The sequence below is a fragment of the Salmo salar genome, chromosome 02, assembly GCF_965601325.2.
Source record: "Salmo salar chromosome 02, fSalSal1, whole genome shotgun sequence".
NCBI lineage: Eukaryota > Metazoa > Chordata > Actinopteri > Salmoniformes > Salmonidae > Salmo > Salmo salar.
Window position 1 is genome coordinate 1,990,974 of NC_138292.1, and position 24,231 is coordinate 2,015,204.

The 24,231-nt window shown below is 46.3% G+C and overlaps 1 protein-coding gene across 2 annotated transcripts in view; it reads right to left on the reverse strand.

The window, feature by feature from the left end:
* Positions 1–24,231, reverse strand: part of LOC106606131 (5-azacytidine-induced protein 2) — a 25,130-nt gene continuing 899 nt past the window's right edge. The window contains exons 2-8 of one of the 2 annotated variants that reach the window (XM_082958988.1): positions 23,351–23,586; positions 19,812–19,928; positions 18,976–19,075; positions 17,177–17,310; positions 16,402–16,451; positions 11,284–11,414; positions 1–5,576 (exon numbers count right to left, since the gene is read on the reverse strand). In XM_082958988.1, coding sequence (XP_082815114.1) covers positions 5,137–5,576; positions 11,284–11,414; positions 16,402–16,451; positions 17,177–17,310; positions 18,976–19,075; positions 19,812–19,928; positions 23,351–23,575 — 1,197 coding nt within the window. In that variant the 5' untranslated portion in view covers positions 23,576–23,586 and the 3' untranslated portion in view covers positions 1–5,136. Of the gene's footprint in view, positions 5,577–11,283; positions 11,415–16,401; positions 16,452–17,176; positions 17,311–18,975; positions 19,076–19,811; positions 19,929–23,350; positions 23,609–24,231 lie in introns of both variants that reach the window. The other variant, XM_082958991.1, reaches the window with a different exon arrangement.

The following is a 24,231-nucleotide window of genomic DNA, read 5'->3' on the forward strand; positions in this document are numbered from 1 at the left end:
TAGATGGTGAGTGAACGCCTTTATTCACACATTTTTTTTGGCAAATAGCGTGATCTTTATCCAACCTGTTTCTAACCAGTCAATAAATATTCCTCACTGGCAGTCCACAATATGTGTGTATCACAAAAAAACAAAAAAAAACATGATTTAGAATCTTGTAAAGTTAAGAACACAGGATATGAAGTCGTGAGTTATGAACCAAAAGACATTCAATCATTTATTTAATTTAAATCATATTTACATAAAGCGGTAGGTTCTAAAATATAATCCTTATCTACTGTACATTGCATTGTGGTCTGCAAATCTTTTACAGGAGTGAGTATGAAACAACTGCTGTAAAAATAACATAGGTTTAAAAAAAATAAAAAATAAAAAATAGAAATAATCATTGATCACAATTGTAAAGGGACTGAAGGAGAAAATGGAGGTAAGAGAAATCCCTTTCACCATCGTGGCCCTTTTCCAGACAAGACAGAAGTCACATGACATTTCTAGATGATATTTGACTTTATATCCATGGAGAGGCTTCCTCTATATTAGGACGCCTCTTAAAAACACTGGAGTGAACTCAACTCAGCCCGGCAGAACACTTCAGAAACATACGATACGACTCTACATGTGGATCTCAGCACCTCCCAAACGGCACACTATCCCCTACATAGTCAACTACTTTTTGTTCACCGGGTAGTGCACTAATATAGAGAATAGGGGGCCAAATGTTGCGTGCCCCACTGACCTGGTGGATATCCATCTCACAGGAAACAAGACTGTACAGCTACTGCACACCAACTCTCATATGATTAAATATGCTTCCCATAACACACCTCTTTCATATATAGATATATATATATATATTATTGTATTGACATGGTTTTGGTGTAAAAGACAAGCCCTACTTCCATTGACTTCAAAACAGAATAGCTGAACCATAATACATTGGAAAAAAGTGAGTAATATAGAAATAAAGATAGCTTTTGACGTGAAGATACCAGGTACGGTGTGGATTTGGCCTGTAAGCCCACCAGAACTTGATACCAGGTATGGTGTGGATTTGGGCTGTGAGCCCAGCAGAACTTGATACCAGGTACGGTGTGGATTTGGGCTGTGAGCCCAGCAGAACTTGATACCAGGTATGGTGTGGATTTGGGCTGTGAGCCCAGCAGAACTTGATACCAGGTATGGTGTGGATTTGGGCTGTGAGCCCAGCAGAACTTGATACCAGGTACGGTGTGGATTTGGGCTGTGAGCCCACCAGAACTTGATACCAGGTACGGTGTGGATTTGGGCTGTGAGCCCACCAGAACTTGATACCAGGTACGGTGTGGATTTGGGCTGTGAGCCCACCAGAACTTGATACCAGGTACGGTGTGGATTTGGGCTGTGAGCCCATCAGAACTTGATACCAGGTACGGTGTGGATTTGGGCTGTGAGCCCACCAGAACTTGATACCAGGTACGGTGTGGATTTGGGCTGTGAGCCCACCAGAACTTGATACCAGGTACGGTGTGGATTTGGGCTGTTAGCCCACCAGAACTTGATACCAGGTATGGTGTGGATTTGGCCTGTAAGCCCACCAGAACTTGATACCAGGTATGGTGTGGATTTGGGCTGTGAGCCCAGCAGAACTTGATACCAGGTATGGTGTGGATTTGGGCTGTGAGCCCACCAGAACTTGATACCAGGTATGGTGTGGATTTGGGCTGTGAGCCCACCAGAACTTCATACCAGGTATGGTGTGGATTTGGGCTGTGAGCCCAGCAGAACTTGATACCAGGTATGGTGTGGATTTGGGCTGTAAGCCCACCAGAACTTGATACCAGGTACGGTGTGGATTTGGGCTGTAAGCCCACCAGAACTTGATACCAGGTACGGTGTGGATTTGGGCTGTGAGCCCACCAGAACTTGATACCAGGTACGGTGTGGATTTGGGCTGTGAGCCCACCAGAACTTGATACCAGGTACGGTGTGGATTTGGGCTGTAAGCCCACCAGAACTTGATACCAGGTACGGTGTGGATTTGGGCTGTGAGCCCATCAGAACTTGATACCAGGTATGGTGTGGATTTGGGCTGTAAGCCCACCAGAACTTGATACCAGGTATGGTGTGGATTTGGGCTGTGAGCCCATCAGAACTTGATACCAGGTATGGTGTGGATTTGGGCTGTGAGCCCACCAGAACTTGATACCAGGTATGGTGTGGATTTGGGCTGTGAGCCCATCAGAACTTGATACCAGGTATGGTGTGGATTTGGGCTGTGAGCCCACCAGAACTTCATACCAGGTATGGTGTGGATTTGGGCTGTGAGCCCAGCAGAACTTGATACCAGGTATGGTGTGGATTTGGGCCGTAAGCCCACCAGAACTTGATACCAGGTATGGTGTGGATTTGGGCTGTGAGCCCATCAGAACTTGATACCAGGTATGGTGTGGATTTGGGCTGTGAGCCCACCAGAACTTCATACCAGGTATGGTGTGGATTTGGGCTGTGAGCCCAGCAGAACTTGATACCAGGTATGGTGTGGATTTGGGCTGTGAGCCCACCAGAACTTCATACCAGGTATGGTGTGGATTTGGGCTGTGAGCCCACCAGAACTTGATACCAGGTATGGTGTGGATTTGGGCTGTAAGCCCAGCAGAACTTGATACCAGGTATGGTGTGGATTTGGGCTGTGAGCCCAGCAGAACTTGTAGGTCGCAGTACTGGGTTAAAGGCCTTTATATTTCAGGGGATTTCTGCAATGCTTATTTGCCATGATACACTATATACACACACAAAAGTATGTGGACAGCCCTTCAAATTAGTGGATTTCAGCCATTTCAGCCACACCCGTTGTTGACAGGTGTATAAAATCAAGCGCACAGCCATGCAAACTCCATAGACAAACATTGGCAGTAGAATGGCCTTACTGAAGAGCTCAGTGACTTTCAACGTGACACCGTCATAGGATGCCACCTTTCCAACAAGTCAGTTCGTAATTTCTGCCCTGCTAGAGCTGCTCCGGGTCAACTGTAAGTGCTGTTATTGTGAAGTGGAAACGTCTAGGAGCAACAACGGCTCAGCCGCTAAGTGGTAGGCCACACAAGCTCAGGAGAACGGGACCGCTGAGTGCTGAAGCGCGTAAAAATCATCTGTCCTCGGTTGCAACACTCACTACCGAGTTCCAAACTGCCTCTGGAAGCAACGTCAGCACAACAACTGTTCGTCGGAAAGTTTCATGAAATGGGTTTCCATGGCCAAGCAGCCGCACACAAGCCTAAAATCACCAAGCGCAATGCCAAGCGTCGGCTGGAGAGGTGTAAAGCTCACCGCCATTGGATTATGGAGCAGTGGAAACACGTTCTCTGGAGTGATGAATCACGCTTCACCATCTGGCAGTCTGACGGAGGAATCTGGGTTTGGCGGATGCCAGGATGTTACCAATAAAGTTTGGTGGAGGAGGAATAATGGTCTGGGGCTGTTTTTCATGGTTCGGGCCCCTCAGTTCCAGTGAAGGGAAATCCTAACACTACAGCATACAATGACATTCTAGACGATTCTGTGCTTCCAACTTTGTGGCAACAGTTTGGGGAAGGCCCTTTCCTGTTTCAGCATGACAATGCCCCTGTGCACAAAGCGAGGTCTGTACAGAAATGGTTTGTCCAGGTCGGTGTGGAAGAACTTGACTGGCCTGCACAGAGCCCTGACCTCAACCCCATCGAACACCTTTGGGATGAATTGGAACGCCGACTGCGAGCCAGGTTTAATCGCCCAACATCAGTGCCCGACTTCACTAATGCTCTTGTGACTGAATGGAAGCAAGTCCCCTCAGCATTGTTCCAGCATCTAGTGGAAAGCCTTCCCAGAAGAGTGGAGGCTGTTATAGCAGCAAAGGGGGGGACCAACTCCATATTAATGCCCATGATTTTGGAATGAGATGTTCGAGGAGCAGGTGTCCACATACTGTTGGTAGTGTAATGTAAGTTGTACCAAATACAATACAAATTAGCCATCAGTATCTGAAACAACGGACAGATCAGCCTTGTTATGGGGTTTAGGACAAGGCAAGCTGTGTGGAGGTTTATACCTTGTGTTGTGTGGTTAAAAACAGCTTTTGGTGCTATTGGCCCAAACAGATTTTTAACCTTGTCAACCCAGGGAATCGATCCAGCAACCTTCCGGCTACTGGCCCAACGCTCTAACCGCTAGGCTACCTGCCGTCCCTCCACTCTAACCACTAGGCTACCTGCCGTCCCTCCACTCTAACCACTAGGCTACCTGCCGTCCCTCCACTCTAACCACTAGGCTACCTGCCGTCCCTCCACTCTAACCACTAGGCTACCTGCCGTCCCTCCACTCTAACCACTAGGCTACCTGCCGTCCCTCCACTCTAACCACTAGGCTACCCTGCCGTCCCTCCACTCTAACCACTAGGCTACCCTGCCGTCCCTCCACTCTAACCACTAGGCTACCTGCCGTCCCTCCACTCTAACCACTAGGCTACCTGCCTTGTGTTGTGTGATTGAAAACAGCTTCAGGTGCTACTGGGGGTATATATTCCAGTATCTGTTACAGCGCAGCTACACTATAACCTCTATATTATTAAGGACAGATACCGTAAGGATTGACTATATATCTTTATAATACATGACAAGGGGAACATGTAAAGAAGTCACATTTAAGGGGGGCTAAAATTGAAAAGCAGTCAGACTGTGGATTAGTTCACTACAGCTTTGAGCTCTAGTAAATACCAGTATGGACACACACACACACACACACACACACACACACACACACACACACCACACACACACACACACACACACACACACACACACACACACACACACACACACACACACACACACACACACACACACTCATAATCTGGCTGTCCAGACTCTCCATCATCTTTCCCTCTTGTGTGGATGAAATGTCCTTTCTCTGCCACCTGGTTCCCAGGGAGGGGAGTCATCAGTGTGTCTGGGCTGGGTCAGAGGGTAGCCCATCACAAGCTTCTCCTGTGGTTTGCTCTGTGGCTAGTTGAATCCTCCTGGAGCTAGTTCACCAGGCTGGAGAGTCCATAGGAGTTGTCTCCTCATCTTAAGGCAGGTTGGGTGTTGCACGGCAGGGCAGGCTTAGAGCCAGGGAGTCTCCACCTCAGTAGGGTGGGGGCTTGGCCCAGTCTCCATTAGGGCTTATGGGGCTACTACCCCTGGAGGAGTGGATGGGGCTGCCCTGGCTCAGACCCTGCCTTTGGCCCTCCCAGAAGAGGGCGTCGCTGGGTTTGGGCGGGGAGGGGAAGGACCAGGAGGAGTCATCTAGAGAGGCCTGGTTGAGAGGAGGAGGAGGCAGGAGGACAGGGCTGGTACTGTCCAGACCCAAGGCTCCAGGGTAGTGGCTGGACCAGGGACCGTTTGGCCAGTAGTCCTCCCTGAGACCCTCCAGAGCCGGGGGGCCCACGGGGGGCAGGCAGGGCCGGCCAGAGCTGGAGGGGACAGGGGGGGCGCTAGGGGCACGGGGCACGGACATGCGGACTGTTCGATGGTTCAGGTTCTTCTCCACATCGTCCAGGCACTGGACAGGGACAGTTGGTGCAGCTAGAGAGAAGAGCACAAACACTATTTATTTAACTTGACTGCTTCAAATCAGGTTGTCAGATAATTAGAATGTTTTACCTGGTTGTGTTCAGTAGACGTCAAACAGGAGGAAACATTTTGACACTGTTGTTTTGGTACTACCTGAACTGGTACAATGACACTAATTGTTGGCTTTCAGTTGCATTATGTTCTACTACGTTATGCCCTACTGAACAAGACCCAGTATTTAGCACCATCACCCTTGCCACCAACCCCAAAGCAGCACTCAAGAAAATAAATCCATTTCAACACACCAAAATCAAACAAAGCAACTCATCACACCTGACTGTTCATGAAGACCAGGGAACATTCATTAGGATCATTTCAGTTAGCGTGACTGGCTCTGGTAATCATTTCAGTTAGCGTGACTGGCTCTGGTAATCATTTCAGTTAGCGTGACTGGCTCTGGTAATCATTTCAGTTAGCGTGACTGGCTCTGGTAATCATTTCAGTTAGCGTGACTGGCTCTGGTAATCATTTCAGTTAGCGTGACTGGCTCTGGTAATCATTTCAGTTAGCGTGACTGGCTCTGGTAATCATTTCAGTTAGCGTGACTGGCTCTGGTAATCATTTCAGTTAGCGTGACTGGCTCTAGTAATCATTTCAGTTAGCGTGACTGGTTCTAGTAATCATTTCAGTTAGCGTGACTGGTTGTAGTAATCATTTCAGTTAGCGTGACTGGTTCTAGTAATCATTTCAGTTAGCGTGACTGGTTGTAGTAATCATTTCAGTTAGCGTGACTGGTTGTAGTAATCATTACAGTTAGCGTGACTGGTTGTAGTAATCATTTCAGTTAGTGTGACTGGTTGTAGTAACCATTTGGGCTCAATAATCAACTGTAAATGCTGTTGATTGATATCCGTTATCCTCTAAGTTGGATGAGTGCCAGGCTAATTAATTAAAGACTGTTCCTGTGTACCTTTAGGGATGTGTGGTTGGGTTGGGTGATGCTGAAAAGGAATTAGTAAACAGTGTGTGAATATAGTAGACAAAATATTTATTAAGAAATTATTTATCTTACATTCAGTCAGCATTTTAGTTTATTTTTCTCCTCTAGAAATCAAAGTGACAGACAGACATGTAGACAGACATGTAGACAGACAGGCAGACATGTAGACAGACATGTAGACAGACAGACATGTAGACAGGCAGACAGACAGACATGTAGACAGGCAGACAGACATGTAGACAGACATGTAGACAGACAGACAGGCATGTAGACAGACAGGCAGACAGACATGTAGACAGGCAGACATGTAGACAGACAGGCAGAGCGCCAGACAGCCAGACAGGCAGAGCGCCAGAGCGACAGACAGGCAGAGCGCCAGAGCGACAGACAGGCAGAGCGACAGACAGGCAGAGCGACAGACAGGCAGAGCGACAGACAGCCAGACAGGCAGAGTGACAGACAGGCAGAGCGACAGACAGCCAGACAGGCAGATCGACAGATGAACAGACCGACAGACAGAAGAACAGCCATACAGACAGGCAGAGCGACAGACAGGCAGAGCGACAGACAGAAGAACAGCCATGCAGACAGGCAGAGGGACAGCCATGCAGACAGGCAGAGGGACAGCCATGCAGACAGGCAGAGGGACAGCCAGGCAGAGCAACAGAACGACTGACAGACAAACAGCCATGCAGACACGCAGAGCGACAGACAGATGAACAGACCGACAGACAGAACAGCCATGCAGACAGGCAGAGCGACAGACAGATGAACAGACCGACAGACAGAACAGCCATGCAGACAGGCAGAGCGACAGACAGGCAGACACTGTAGTTTCCAGAGGCTGTATAGCTAATTGGGCTGAGTAGTGTGAGGAGAGACAGAGTGAGAATCACACCTCTGACGTTCCCTTCAGAACTAGACAGGCTTCAGAAACACACACAGGCCTGATTACGGCTTTTAGAGAGATGCATCCCTGAGATAACATGGCTTAGAAAAATATTTCAAGAGAATAGACATTTCTTTCTATGGTAAAGAGAGTCAGAGCAGTTCAGTCAAACAGCTTACACACACACACACACACACACACACACACACACACACACACACACACACACACACACACACACACACACACACACACACACACACACACACACTCTTTAATATGCAGCACAAACACATGCAACATTAGACACACACATCATTGGTTTTCTATCCAATCATCATGTTGAGCGGATAATAATAAAGTTTAAATGAGAGTTCCTCTGTGTTTGATGGAAGAGCAGGAGGGAGAGAGAGAGAAACAGTCTCATGAGAGTTTCCATTTGAATAAAAGTGATTCCGTAGGAAGAACCGCCGACGAATACAGATGCTCAGTGTCTTTGAATAAATACATCTCTCCCTTTTTCTCTCTCATCTACAAAACAGGATTAGTCTGGGATATTCACTACAATAAATATATTTGCTCTTTATATTTCATTCTAATTTACACCTCTTGTTTGGTCCCCTGTTCCACAAAGAGAATAGTAACCTACTAAATCTCTTGTTTGGTCCTCTGTTCCACAAAGAGAATAGTAACCTACTAAATCTCTTGTTTGGTCCTCTGTTCCACAAAGAGAATAGTAACCTACTAAATCTCTTGTTTGGTCCTCTGTTCCACAAAGAGAATAGTAACCTACTAAATCTCTTGTTTGGTCCTCTGTTCCACAAAGAGAATAGTAACCTACTAAATCTCTTGTTTGGTCCTCTGTTCCACAAAGAGAATAGTAACCTACTAAATCTCTTGTTTGGTCCTCTGTTCCACAAAGAGAATAGTAACCTACTAAATCTCTTGTTTGGTCCTCTGTTCCACAAAGAGAATAGTAACCTACTAAATCTCTTGTTTGGTCTTCTGTTCCACAAAGAGAATAGTAACCTACTAAATCTCTTATTTGGTCCTCTGTTCCACAAAGAGAATAGTAACCTACTAAATCTCTTGTTTGGTCCTCTGTTCCACAAAGAGAATAGTAACCTACTAAATCTCTTGTTTGGTCCTCTGTTCCACAAAGAGAATAGTAACCTACTAAATCTCTTGTTTGGTCCTCTGTTCCACAAAGAGAATAGTAACCTACTAAATCTCTTGTTTGGTCCTCTGTTCCACAAAGAGAATAGTAACCTACTAAATCTCTTGTTTGGTCCTCTGTTCCACAAAGAGAATAGTAACCTACTAAATCTCTTGTTTGGTCTTCTGTTCCACAAACAGAATAGTAACCTACTAAATCTCTTGTTTGGTCCTCTGTTCCACAAAGAGAATAGCAACCTACTAAATCTCTTGTTTGGTCTTCTGTTCCACAAAGACAATAGCAACAAACTACATCTCTTCAGGGAAGAAAAACATCAGAACAGGAAAGAGAGATAGCTTTAATATCATCATATATCCTCTACCATTGTAGTGCTATGATAATAGCTGGGCTCTCTTTCTCCACCGAGCCTCCAGTAGAATCCCTCTTTCTCCACCTAGCCTCCAGTAGAATCCCTCTTTCTCCACCTAGCCTCCAGTAGAATCCCTCTTTCTCCACCTAGCCTCCAGTAGAATCCCTCTTTCTCCACCTAGCCTCCAGTAGAATCCCTCTTTCTCCACCTAGCCTCCAGTAGTATCCCTCTTTCTCCACCTAGCCTCCAGTAGAATCCCTCTTTCTCCACCTAGCCTCCAGTAGACTCATCAACAACTTTTATTTTGAAAGATTCCTTGTTGATGGCATGTTGTTTTGCGATGTGTGAAAAGACAGGTTGGATTTAGTTATCACTCCGAGAGAAGGGGGAACTCATGAGATGTTGACAAGGGAACTTGAAGAGAAAACATTCATTTCTCTACACTAAATAAGAAGTAGCAGTACGTCAGAAAATCTGCTCTTTAGTCTTTAGTCTGAGGCCCTCTCCCTCATACACAGGGATTCTGTTAATGAGGAGGGCACATTATCCTGGACTGTTCAGATAGAAATACATTACCTAGAAAATACACACATCTCTGCCATGTAGTATAGGGGATCAAGCCAGCTCAAGACATTTCTGTCTGCAACCTTCCAGAATGTCTGCTGAAAGAGCCTCAGCCAGGACTTACCTTGTCTGTTAGCGCTGCGGGTTTGTAACTCACCTCATCTGTTAGCTGCGGTTTGTAACTCACCTCATCTGTTAGCTGCTAGCTGTGGTTTGTAACTCACCTCGTCTGTTAGCTGCTAGCTGTGGTTTGTAACTCGCCTCGTCTGTTAGCTGCTAGCTGTGGTTTGTAACTCGCCTCGTCTGTTAGCTGCTAGCTGTGGTTTGTAACTCGCCTCGTCTGTTAGCTGCTAGCTGTGGTTTGTAACTCGCCTCGTCTGTTAGCTGCTAGCTGTGGTTTGTAACTCACCTCGTCTGTTAGCTGTGGTTTATAACTCACCTCGTCTGTTAGCTGCTAGCTGTGGTTTGTAACTCACCTCGTCTGTTAGCTGCTAGCTGTGGTTTGTAACTCACCTCGTCTGTTAGCTGCTAGCTGTGGTTTGTAACTCACCTCGTCTGTTAGCTGCTAGCTGTGGTTTGTAACTCGCCTCGTCTGTTAGCTGCTAGCTGTGGTTCATAACTCACCTCATCTGTTAGCTGCTAGCTGTGGTTTATAACTCGCCTCGTCTGTTAGCTGTGGTTTGTAACTCGCCTCGTCTGTTAGCTGTGGTTTGTAACTCACCTCGTCTGTTAGCTGCTAGCTGTGGTTTGTAACTCGCCTCGTCTGTTAGCTGTGGTTTGTAACTCGCCTCGTCTGTTAGCTGTGGTTTGTAACTCACCTCGTCTGTTAGCTGCTAGCTGTGGTTTGTAACTCGCCACGTCTGTTAGCTGTGGTTTGTAACTCGCCTCATCTGTTAGCTGCCAGCTGTGGTTTGTAACTCGCCTCGTCTGTTAGCTGTGGTTTGTAACTCGCCTCGTCTGTTAGCTGCTAGCTGTGGTTTGTAACGCGCCTCGTCTGTTAGCTGTGGTTTGTAACTCACCTCGTCTGTGAGCTGCTAGCTGTGGTTTGTAACTCGCCTCGTCTGTTAGCTGCTAGCTGTGGTTTGTAACTCGCCTCGTCTGTTAGCTGCTAGCTGTGGTTTGTAACTCACCTCGTCTGTTAGCTGCTAGCTGTGGTTTGTAACTCACCTCGTCTGCTAGCTGCTAGCTGTGGTTTATAACTCACCTTGTCTGCTAGCTGTGGTTTATAACTCACCTCGTCTGTTAGCTGCTAGCTGTGGTTTATAACTCACCTCGTCTGTTAGCTGCTAGCTGTGGTTTATAACTCACCTCGTCTGCTAGCTGTGGTTTGTAACTCACCTCGTCTGTTAGCTGCTAGCTGTGGTTTGTAACTCACCTCGTCTGTTCGCTGCTAGCTGTGGTTTGTAACTCACCTCGTCTGTTATCTGTGGTTTGTAACTCACCTCGTCTGTTAGCTGTGGTTTGTAACTCACCTCGTCTGCTAGCTGTGGTTTATAACTCACCTCGTCTGTTAGCTGCTAGCTGTGGTTTGTAACTCACCTCGTCTGTTCGCTGCTAGCTGTGGTTTGTAACTCACCTCGTCTGTTATCTGTGGTTTGTAACTCACCTCGTCTGTTAGCTGTGGTTTGTAACTCACCTCGTCTGCTAGCTGTGGTTTATAACTCACCTCGTCTGTTAGCTGCTAGCTGTGGTTTATAACTCGCCTCGTCTGTTAGCTGCTAGCTGTGGTTTATAACTCACCTCGTCTGTTAGCTGCTAGCTGTGGTTTGTCTCCGAGCTTCTTCATCAGGTCAGACTGTTGTTTCAACACAGAGTGTAGAGAGGAGATCTCAGTGGCCAGGGCCTCATAGGACTGTAGAACTGCCTTATCGCTGTAAAATAACAATACAATACTACAATGAGACAAGACTACAGGACAACACTCCTACATTCATCTACTGGACTATTTCCATTTGCACAATACATACTTAAATCAGGACAGGAATACACAGATGACTATTTTTATATTTGTGAAAACAGTAATGCTGCCACTTTCCGCTGCTCCAAGCAATTCCATAATATTAAAATAAATAAATGTATAATTGTTAATAGAAGAAAAATCCTTCAACATTTTACATTAACGGAAAGACCTAAATGCATATTTTAGATTATAGAGTCAAGATGCACAAGACAAGATGTTTTGAACATCAAAAAGGGAGTTAGAGACGTGATGTTGGTGGCAGCACCTGTAAGACTGCCTTGTAGAGGAGCACAGATCTCATGAACATGTTGACTAAACCGGACTCAGCAGAGAGAGAGACCACGGGATAAAAAAAAAAAACATCTACAGTGGTACTGATTTTCTACAGAATTATAATATATTTATTTGCCAAGTGCTTTTCAAACGTTACACTTAAAAAAAGATACTTGGGCTTAAAAAAAAAATTCTCTGTTATATTCACAGGATGGAGAAGGAATTGTTTCAGCCAGGCACCTGTTTGGGGTGATAAAAGACGATTACTTCGTTTCTCCATGAATGAAACGCTGGGTCTGTAGCGCCAACTAGTGGACATAATAATGTACTGGAGGTCTACTCCACGTTCCCAAATTAGATCAAATCCCTTTGTACTTGTCAAACGCTCCTGATGCAACAGCTGTAGTGGACTTTACAGGGAAATACTTCTTCACCAGCCATTTCAAAAACATGCAGAGTTTAAGTATGAAACATTTGCTGAATAAAAAATGGAAATAGTAACACAATAAAATAACAATAACGAGACTATATACAAGGAGTACTGGTACAGAGTCACTGTGCAGGGGTACCAGGTAGTAATGAGACTATATACAAGGAGTACCAGTACAGAGTCACTGTGCAGGGGTACCAGGTAGTAATGAGACTATATACAAGGAGTACAGAGTCACTGTGCAGGGGTACCAGGTAGTAATGAGACTATATACAAGGAGTACCAGTACAGAGTCACTGTGCAGGGGTACCAGGTAGTTGAGGTAATATGTACATGTCGGTGGGGGTAAAAGTGTCTTGGCAATCAGGATAGATAATAAACAGAGTAGCCGCAACGTATGTGAAGAGTGTGAAAGAGTGAGTGTATATAGAGCCAGTGAGTGTGTATAGAGCCAGTGAGTGTAGATAGAGCCAGTGAGTGTAGATAGAGCCAGTGAGTGTAGATAGAGCCAGTGAGTGTAGATAGAGCCAGTGAGTCCAGTGAGTGTAGATAGAGCCAGTGAGTGTATATAGAGCCAGTGAGTCCAGTGAGTGTAGATAGAGCCAGTGAGTGTATAGAGCCAGTGAGTGTAGATAGAGCCAGTGAGTGTAGATAGAGCCAGTGAGTGTAGATAGAGCCAGTGAGTGTATATAGAGCCAGTGAGTGTATATAGAGCCAGTGAGTGTATATAGAGCCAGTGAGTGTATATAGAGCCAGTGAGTCCAGTGAGTGTATATAGAGCCAGTGAGTGTATATAGAGCCAGTGAGTCCAGTGAGTGTATATAGAGCCAGTGAGTCCAGTGAGTGTAGATAGAGCCAGTGAGTGTATATTACATTTACGTCATTTAGCAGACGCTCTTATCCAGAGCGACTTACAAAATGGTGCATTCACCTTATGATATCCAGTGGAGTATATAGAGCCAGTGAGTCCAGTGAGTGTATATAGAGCCAGTGAGTCCAGTGAGTGTATATAGAGCCAGTGAGTGTATATAGATCCAGTGAGTGTATATAGATCCAGTGAGTCCAGTGAGTGTATATAGAGCCAGTGAGTGTATATAGAGCCAGTGAGTGTATATAGAGCCAGTGAGTGTATATAGAGCCAGTGAGTCCAGTGAGTGTATATAGAGCCAGTGAGTGTATATAGAGCCAGTGAGTGTATATAGAGCCAGTGAGGCCAGTGAGTGTGTATAGAGCCAGTGAGTGTGTATAGAGCCAGTGAGTGTGTATAGAGCCAGTGAGTGTGTATAGAGCCAGTGAGTGTATATAGAGCCAGTGAGTGTATATAGAGCCAGTGAGTGTGTATAGAGCCAGTGAGTGTATATAGAGCCAGTGATTCCAGTGAGTGTATATAGAGCCAGTGAGTGTATATAGAGCCAGTGAGTGTATATAGAGCCAGTGAGTCCAGTGAGTGTATATAGAGTCAGTGAGTTTATATAGAGCCGTGAGTGTACAACGAGCCAGTGAGTGTATATAGAGCCAGTGAGTGTATATAGAGCCAGTGAGGCCAGTGAGTGTGTATAGAGCCAGTGAGTGTGTGTAAAGCCAGTGAGTGTGTATAGAGCCAGTGAGTGTATATAGAGCCAGTGAGTGTATATAGAGCCAGTGGGTGTGTATAGAGCCAGTGAGGCCAGTGAGGCCAGTGAGTGTATATAGAGCCAGTGAGTGTATATAGAGCCAGTGAGTGTGTATAGAGCCAGTGAGTCCAGTGAGTGTATATAGAGCCAGTGAGTCCAGTGAGTATATATAGAGCCAGTGAGTGTATATAGAGCCAGTGAGTCCAGTGAGTGTATATAGAGCCAGTGAGTCCAGTGAGTATATATAGAGCCAGTGAGTGTATATAGAGCCAGTGAGTGTATATAGAGCCAGTGAGTCCAGTGAGTGTATATAGAGCCAGTGAGTGTATATAGAGCCAGTGAGTCCAGTGAGTGTATATAGAGCCAGTGAGTCCAGTGAGTGTATATAGAGCCAGTGAGTGTATATAGAGCCAGTGAGGCCAGTGAGTGTGTATAGAGCCAGTGAGTGTGTATAGAGCCAGTGAATGTATATAGAGCCAGTGAGTGTATATAGAGCCAGTGAGTGTATATAGAGCCAGTGAGTGTATATAGAGCCAGTGAGGCCAGTGAGTGTGTATAGAGCCAGTGAGTGTGTATAGAGCCAGTGAGTGTGTATAGAGCCAGTGAGTGTGTATAGAGCCAGTGAGTCCAGTGAGTGTGTATAGAGCCAGTGAGTCCAGTGAGTGTATATAGAGCCAGTGAGTGTGTATAGAGCCAGTGAGTGTGTATAGAGCCAGTGAGTGTGTATAGAGCCAGTGAGTGTGTATAGAGCCAGTGAGTGTGTATAGAGCCAGTGAGTCCAGTGAGTGTGTATAGAGCCAGTGAGTGTATATAGAGCCAGTGAGTGTATATAGAGCCAGTGAGTCCAGTGAGTGTATATAGAGCCAGTGAGTGTATATAGAGCCAGTGAGTGTGTATAGAGCCAGTGAGTCCAGTGAGTGTATATAGAGCCAGTGAGTGTATATAGAGCCAGTGAGTCCAGTGAGTGTATATAGAGCCAGTGAGTCCAGTGAGTGTATATAGAGCCAGTGAGTGTATATAGAGCCAGTGAGGCCAGTGAGTGTGTATAGAGCCAGTGAGTGTGTATAGAGCCAGTGAATGTATATAGAGCCAGTGAGTGTATATAGAGCCAGTGAGTGTATATAGAGCCAGTGAGTGTATATAGAGCCAGTGAGGCCAGTGAGTGTGTATAGAGCCAGTGAGTGTGTATAGAGCCAGTGAGTGTGTATAGAGCCAGTGAGTGTGTATAGAGCCAGTGAGTCCAGTGAGTGTGTATAGAGCCAGTGAGTCCAGTGAGTGTATATAGAGCCAGTGAGTGTGTATAGAGCCAGTGAGTGTGTATAGAGCCAGTGAGTGTGTATAGAGCCAGTGAGTGTGTATAGAGCCAGTGAGTCCAGTGAGTGTGTATAGAGCCAGTGAGTGTGTATAGAGCCAGTGAGTGTGTATAGAGCCAGTGAGTGTGTATAGAGCCAGTGAGTGTATATAGAGCCAGTGAGTCCAGTGAGTGTATATAGAGCCTGTGAGTGTATATAGAGCCAGTGAGTGTGTATAGAGCCAGTGAGTCCAGTGAGTGTGTATAGAGCCAGTGAGTGTGTATAGAGCCAGTGAGTGTGTATAGAGCCAGTGAGTGTGTATAGAGCCAGTGAGTCCAGTGAGTGTGTATAGAGCCAGTGAGTCCAGTGAGTGTGTATAGAGCCAGTGAGTCCAGTGAGTGTGTATAGAGCCAGTGAGTCCAGTGAGTGTATATAGAGCCAGTGAGTGTGTATAGAGCCAGTGAGTCCAGTGAGTGTATATAGAGCCAGTGAGTGTGTATAGAGCCAGTGAGTCCAGTGAGTGTGTATAGAGCCAGTGAGTGTATATAGAGCCAGTGAGTGTGTATAGAGCCAGTGAGTGTATATAGAGCCAGTGAGTGTGTATAGAGCCAGTGAGTCCAGTGAGTGTGTATAGAGCCAGTGAGTGTATATAGAGCCAGTGAGTGTATATAGAGCCAGTGAGTCCAGTGAGTGTGTATAGAGCCAGTGAGTGTATATAGAGCCAGTGAGTGTGTGTTTAGAGCCAGTGAGTGTGTGTATAGAGCCAGTGAGTGTGTGTATAGAGCCAGTGAGTGTGTGTATAGAGCCAGTGAGTGTGTGTATAGAGCCAGTGAGTGTGTGTATAGAGCCAGTGAGTGTGTGTATAGAGCCAGTGAGTGTGTATAGAGCCAGTGAGTGTGTATAGAGCCAGTGAAAGCGAGATAAGATATTAGTGTTTATCAGCATGGGGACAACTGGCAGAGTTTGTTGTTTTGCAACAACTGATGCCTTGAATTTCTGTGGCATGTATCCTAGTCTATTCTAGTACGATCCGTCTATCTGAGTGGCATGTCCCAGTACTCAGACGAGTTTCTCATTGAAAGTGAAACCCTGTTGCTAGGTAAACTACAGACATAGATCTACCTGGCTCTGAGGTAAACAAAGCTTTGTCTCCATCTGGTGGCTGGTGTATGGCATCTACACTATGACAGGTGTTTCAAAATGGGGCTAATTTCTGCTTCAAATTTATTTAGTGAGATCTTTCCCTGGCGTCAAACCTGAAGAAGTATTCTGAGGAGATGAAGGACATACCTGGGGTTAGACTCCACGTGATTCTGGTCACAGTTCGTTCCAGAAGAATCCTAGGACGAGGAGAACATCAAAAGGGTTAGAAATTAAACCCTAGGAAAAGAGAGTCGTTTACAGACCATGTCTGGAAACGAAAGCCCAGCAAACTACACTGGCATTCTGGTTGCTCCACGATGTGTCTTCATGGACCTCAAAACAAAGGTTTTGGGTCCAACAGACCTTCACCGTGTGTTTTGGGTCCAACAGACCTTCACCGTGTGTTTTGGGTCCAACAGACCTTCACCGTGTGTTTTGGGTCCAACAGACCTTCACCGTGTGTTTGGGTCCAACAGACCTTCACCGTGTGTTTGGGGTCAACAGACCTTCACCGTGTGTTTGGGGTCAACAGACCTTCACCGTGTGTTTGGGTCAACAGACCTTCACCGTGTGTTTGGGTCAACAGACCTTCACCGTGTGTTTGGGTCAACAGACCTTCACCGTGTGTTTGGGTCAACAGACCTTCACCGTGTGTTTGGGGTCAACAGACCTTCACCGTGTGTTTGGGTCAACAGACCTTCACCGTGTTTTTGGGTCCAACAGACCTTCACCGTGTGTTTGGGGTCAACAGACCTTCACCGTGTGTTTTGGGTCCAACAGACCTTCACCGTGTGTTTTGGGTCCAACAGACCTTCACCGTGTGTTTAAGTCAACAGACCTTCACCGTGTGTTTGGGTCAACAGACCTTCACCAGGACTTTTGTGAATGAAACACTTGCAGTTATATATCCCCATAGTCTTACCTCACAGTGTTCCTGCAGTCGGTGCTTCTCCAGAGTCATCCTCTCCAACTCCTCCTGCAGAGTATGGATCTTCAGTTCACTGTTGATCCTGTCCACCTGCCAGTAGTCCTGAGTACTGGTTAGAGACTTCATCACTACGGAGGGAGAGAACACACACACACACACACACGGTTAGAATACACTCTGTCACTTCTGGGTCATGTGACATCAGTCCCCATCAGTACTTCTTTAACTCTAGCTTGTCTGGGAGAAACACTGAACATCAGGGTAGAGAGGGGTGAACAATGAACACTCCAGCTTGTCTGGGGGATAGTGGGCACATTGGGAGTTGAGCTTCTAGACTCAGTGTAAAGTCATAGGCATTAACTGTCCCTTGGACATTAGGGACAATCCTGGTCATTACACCTTGGCTGAGCGTAAAGGAAAGTCCCTGCCTGGTCATGATGACTCTGCCTGTCAGTCTGTTGGTGAGACTAAGGGGAAAACCTGGTAATGATACTGTCCCTTGGCTGAGGTTCAGTCCCTGGTCATTAAAGTACCTTGGCTGAGGTTAAGTCCCTGGTCGTTAAAGTACCTTGGCTGAGGTTCAGTCCCTGGTCATTAAAGTACCTTGGCTGAGGTTCAGTCCCTGGTCGTTAAAGTACCTTGGCTGAGGTTCAGTCCCTGGTCATTAAAGTACCTTGGCTGAGGTTAAGTCCCTGGTCATTAAAGTACCTTGGCTGAGGTTAAGTCCCTGGTCATTAAAGTACCTTGGCTGAGGTTCAGTCCCTGGTCATTAAAGTACCTTGGCTGAGGTTCAGTCCCTGGTCATTAAAGTACCTTGGCTGAGGTTAAGTCCCTGGTCGTTAAAGTACCTTGGCTGAGGTTCAGTCCCTGGTCGTTAAAGTACCTTGGCTGAGGTTAAGTCCCTGGTTGTTAAAGTACCTTGGCTGAGGTTAAGTCCCTGGTCATTAAAGTACCTTGGCTGAGGTTAAGTCCCTGGTTGTTAAAGTACCTTGGCTGAGGTTAAGTCCCTGGTTGTTAAAGTACCTTGGCTGAGGTTAAGTCCCTGGTCATTAAAGTACCTTGGCTGAGGTTCAGTCCCTGGTCATTAAAGTACCTTGGCTGAGGTTCAGTCCCTGGTCATTAAAGTACCTTGGCTGAGGTTAAGTCCCTGGTCGTTAAAGTACCTTGGCTGAGGTTCAGTCCCTGGTCGTTAAAGTACCTTGGCTGAGGTTAAGTCCCTGGTTGTTAAAGTACCTTGGCTGAGGTTAAGTCCCTGGTCATTAAAGTACCTTGGCTGAGGTTAAGTCCCTGGTCGTTAAAGTACCTTGGCTGAGGTTAAGTCCCTGGTCGTTAAAGTACCTTGGCTGAGGTTAAGTCCCTGGTCGTTAAAGTACCTTGGCTGAGGTTAAGTCCCTGGTCGTTAAAGTACCTTGGCTGAGGTTAAGTCCCTGGTCGTTAAAGTACCTTGGCTGAGGTTCAGTCCCTGGTCATTAAAGTACCTTGGCTGAGGTTAAGTCCCTGGTCATTAAAGTACCTTGGCTGAGGTTAAGTCCCTGGTCGTTAAAGTACCTTGGCTGAGGTTAAGTCCCTGGTCGTTAAAGTACCTTGGCTGAGGTTAAGTCCCTGGTCGTTAAAGTACCTTGGCTGAGGTTAAGTCCCTGGTCGTTAAAGTACCTTGGCTGAGGTTCAGTCCCTGGTCATTAAAGTACCTTGGCTGAGGTTCAGTCCCTGGTCATTAAAGTACCTTGGCTGAGGTTCAGTCCCTGGTCATTAAAGTACCTTGGCTGAGGTTCAGTCCCTGGTCATTAAAGTACCTTGGCTGGTCTCCATCTCAGTCTTTAACTGCAGCAGCTCCATCTCTTTGGCCTGCAGCTGCTCATTCAGAAGCCTCTCTGACTCACTCTTCTCCCTCTTCTAGAGAAACACAGTTAAAGAAAGAGAGACATGAGAAAGAGTAAAAGAGGAAGAGTCAGTGAAGCAGGAGAAGAGACAGTTACAAAGAGACTGGATAACGAGAGGAAGAGTCAGTGAAGCAGGATGAAATACTGTTTCTGACCAGCTGGACCTAGTGGACTGTCCACGCCAGCTGGACCTAGTGGACTGTCCACGCCAGCTGGACCTAGTGGACTGTCCACGCCAGCTGGACCTAGTGGACTGTACACGCCAGCTGGACCTAGTGGACTGTACACGCCAGCTGGACCTAGTGGACTGTACACGCCAGGTGGACCTAGTGGACTGTCCACACCAGCTGGACCTAGTGGACTGTCCACACCAGCTGGACCTAGTGGACTGTCCACACCAGCTGGACCTAGTGGACTGTACACGCCAGCTGGACCTAGTGGACTGTACACGCCAGCTGGACCTAGTGGACTGTACACGCCAGCTGGACCTCGTGGACTGTACACACCAGCTGGACCTAGTGGACTGTACACGCCAGCTGGACCTAGTGGACTGTACACGCCAGCTGGACCTAGTGGACTGTACACGCCAGCTGGACCTAGTGGACTGTACACGCCAGCTGGACCTAGTGGACTGTACACGCCAGCTGGACCTAGTGGACTGTACACGCCAGCTGGACCTAGTGGACTGTACACACCAGCTGGACCTAGTGGACTGTACACACCAGCTGGACCTAGTGGACTGTACATACCAGTTTATTAAGCTCCAGTTGCAGGTCCTCCTTCTCCATGTAGATGCCACGGTAGGCACTGAAGGCCTTGTTGACGTACTGGGGTCCTTCAGGGGAAGGAGCTTCAGGTCTGAACAGCTACAGGTTACAACACAGCTACAGGTTACAACACAGCTACAGGTTACAACACAGCTACAGGTTACAACACAGCTACAGGTTACAACACAGCTACAGGTTACAACCACACGTCATCAGTTACAACACAGCTACAGGTTACAACACAGCTACAGGTTACAACCACACGTCATCAGTTACAACACAGCTACAGGTTACAACACAGCTACAGGTTACAAACACAGCTACAGGTTACAAACACAGCTACAGGTTACAAACACAGCTACAGGTTACAGCCACACATCATCAGTTACATCACAGCTACAGGTTACAGCCACACATCATCAGTTACAACACAGCTACAGGTTACAACACACAGCTACAGGTTACAACACAGCTACAGGTTACAACACACAGCTACAGGTTACAACTCAGCTACAGGTTACAACACACAGCTACAGGTTACAACACACAGCTACAGGTTACAAACACACGTCATCAGTTACAACACAGCTACAGGTTACAACACAGCTACAGGTTATAACTCAGCTACAGGTTACAACCACACGTCATCAGTTACAACTCAGCTACAGGTTACAACTCAGCTACAGGTTACAACACAGCTACAGGTTACAACACACAGCTACAGGTTACAACTCAGCTACAGGTTACAACACAGCTATAGGTTACAACACAGCTACAGGTTACAACCACACGTCATCAGTTACAACACAGCTACAGGTTACAACACAGCTACAGGTTACAACCACACGTCATCAGTTACAACTCAGCTACAGGTTACAACTCAGCTACAGGTTACAACTCAGCTACAGGTTACAACACAGCTACAGGTTACAACACAGCTACAGGTTACAACCACATCATCAGTTACAACACAGCTACAGGTTAAAACTCAGCTACAGGTTACAACACAGCTACAGGTTACAACCACACATCATCAGTTACAACACAGCTACAGGTTACAACACAGCTACAGGTTACAACACAGCTAAAGGTTACAGCACACATCATCAGTTACAACACAGCTACAGGTTACAAACACAGCTACAGGTTACAGCCACACATCATCAGTTACATCACAGCTACAGGTTACAGCCACACATCATCAGTTACAACACAGCTACATGTTACAACACAGCTACAGGTTACAACACAGCTACAGGTTACAACACACAGCTACAGGTTACAACACACAGCTACAGGTTACAACACACAGCTACAGGTTACAACACAGCTACAGGTTACAACACAGCTACAGGTTACAACCACACATCATCAGTTACAACCACACGTCATCAGTTACAACACAGCTATAGGTTACAACACAGCTACAGGTTATAACTCAGCTACAGGTTACAACCACACGTCATCAGTTACAACTCAGCTACAGGTTACAACTCAGCTACAGGTTACAACTCAGCTACAGGTTACAACTCAGCTACAGGTTACAACACAGCTACAGGTTACAACACAGCTACAGGTTACAACCACATCATCAGTTACAACACAGCTACAGGTTACAACTCAGCTACAGGTTACAACACAGCTACAGGTTACAACCACACATCATCAGTTACAACACAGCTACAGGTTACAACACAGCTACAGGTTATAACTCAGCTACAGGTTACAATCACACGTCATCAGTTACAACTCAGCTACAGGTTACAACACAGCTACAGGTTACAACACAGCTACAGGTTACAACACACAGCTACAGGTTACAACACACAGCTACAGGTTACAACACACAGCTACAGGTTACAACCACACATCATCAGTTACAACCACACGTCATCAGTTACAACACAGCTACAGGTTACAACACAGCTACAGGTTATAACTCAGCTACAGGTTACAACTCAGCTACAGGTTACAACACAGCTACAGGTTACAACCACATCATCAGTTACAACACAGCTACAGGTTACAACACAGCTACAGGTTATAACTCAGCTACAGGTTACAACCACACGTCATCAGTTACAACTCAGCTACAGGTTACAACTCAGCTACAGGTTACAACTCAGCTACAGGTTACAACACAGCTACAGGTTACAACACAGCTACAGGTTACAACACAGCTACAGGTTACAACTCAGCTACAGGTTACAACACAGCTACAGGTTACAACTCAGCTACAGGTTACAACACAGCTACAGGTTACAACACAGCTACAGGTTACAACCACACATCATCAGTTACAACACAGCTACAGGTTACAACCACACGTCATCAGTTACAACACAGCTACAGGTTACAACCACACGTCATCAGTTACAACTCAGCTACAGGTTACAACTCAGCTACAGGTTACAACACAGCTACAGGTTACAACACAGCTACAGGTTACAACACAGCTACAGGTTACAACACAGCTACAGGTTACAACTCAGCTACAGGTTACAACACAGCTACAGGTTACAACTCAGCTACAGGTTACAACACAGCTACAGGTTACAACACAGCTACAGGTTACAACCACACATCATCAGTTACAACACAGCTACAGGTTACAACCACACGTCATCAGTTACAACACAGCTACAGGTTACAACCACACGTCATCAGTTACAACTCAGCTACAGGTTACAACTCAGCTACAGGTTACAACACAGCTACAGGTTACAACACAGCTACAGGTTACAACTCAGCTACAGGTTACAACACAGCTACAGGTTACAACTCAGCTACAGGTTACAACTCAGCTACAGGTTACAACACAGCTACAGGTTACAACTCAGCTACAGGTTACAACACAGCTACAGGTTACAACACAGCTACAGGTTACAACCACACATCATCAGTTACAACACAGCTACAGGTTACAACCACACGTCATCAGTTACAACACAGCTACAGGTTACAACCACACGTCATCAGTTACAACTCAGCTACAGGTTACAACTCAGCTACAGGTTACAACACAGCTACAGGTTACAACACAGCTACAGGTGACAACACAGCTACAGGTGACAACACAGCTACAGGTGACAACACAGCTACAGGTGACAACACAGCTACAGGTGACAACACAAGCCTCTCCAAGAACAGGATGACCTCAACACATTGATAAGTGACAATGTTTTACTGTGAGAACAGCCCCTGATAATAGAGCTAGATGTACTTCGACCATCTGAGGTTTTATCTGTCCCCCCCTAGATGTACTTCGACCATCTGAGGTTTTATCTGTCCCCCCCTAGATGTACTTTGACCATCTGAGGTTTTATCTGTCCCCCCCCAAAAAAAATCAATGACCCTATCGGGATAATAAAGTTGTATTTTACTGCTACTGCTGAGAACTTACTTTCTGTATCAAGGTGTGCATGTATGAAGTTAGAGCAGAGTAGGTTTATTACCAACATATTTTGGGTGCTGAGTCAGCTGACTGTTGTGTCTTAATGAAGCCCCTCCCCATCCTGTACCTTATCTTCCAGTTGTTTAACTCTCTTCCTCAGCAGTGTGTTCTCTCTCTCCGTGTCTCTCAGCCTCTTCTTGATGTCCTCGTATGCTGTGACCAAGGCAAAGTGGGAGGCTACAGACTCATCCCCGGCACACACGGACACGGGGCTCTCCCCTGCTCCACCGTACGCCGTCTCATGCTTCAGAATGCAGATATCATCCTCCACTGCCTCCATGCCAAGCTCCATGCCAGACCGAGCTAGTAGAGAGCAGAGGTAGACCTGAGGAGTCAGTTATACACAACTAAGACAATACAATAATGCCAAGCTCCATGCCAGACCGAGCTAGTAGAGAGCAGAGGTAGACCTGAGGAGTCAGTTATACACAACTAAGACAATACAATAATGCCAAGCTCCATGCCAGGCCTAGCTAGTAGAGAGCAGAGGTAGACCTGAGGAGTCAGTTATACACAACTAAGACAATACAATAATGCCAAGCTCCATGCCAGACCGAGCTAGTAGAGAGCAGAGGTAGACCTGAGGAGTCAGTTATACACAACTAAGACAATACAATAATGCCAAGCTCCATGCCAGACCGAGCTAGTAGAGAGCAGAGGTAGACCTGAGGAGTCAGTTATACACAACTAAGACAATACAATGATGTCATGAGTTTGACATAGAGTTGCATATATTTGGGAACAAATGTATTTATTTCCAGCATACTTTAGAATGACAATCGTTGTGTGCCATGCCAGTTGTGCTACAAGTCCAGGATTGAGATTCTAGCGATGAGTTGACTTCACTCTTTGAAAATGCAGAGAAAAGGTCAAAAATAAATAGGAGGAGCCGTTCGAACTCCGTGAATAGGAGGAGCGGGTCGAACTCCGTCAATAGGAGGAGCGGGT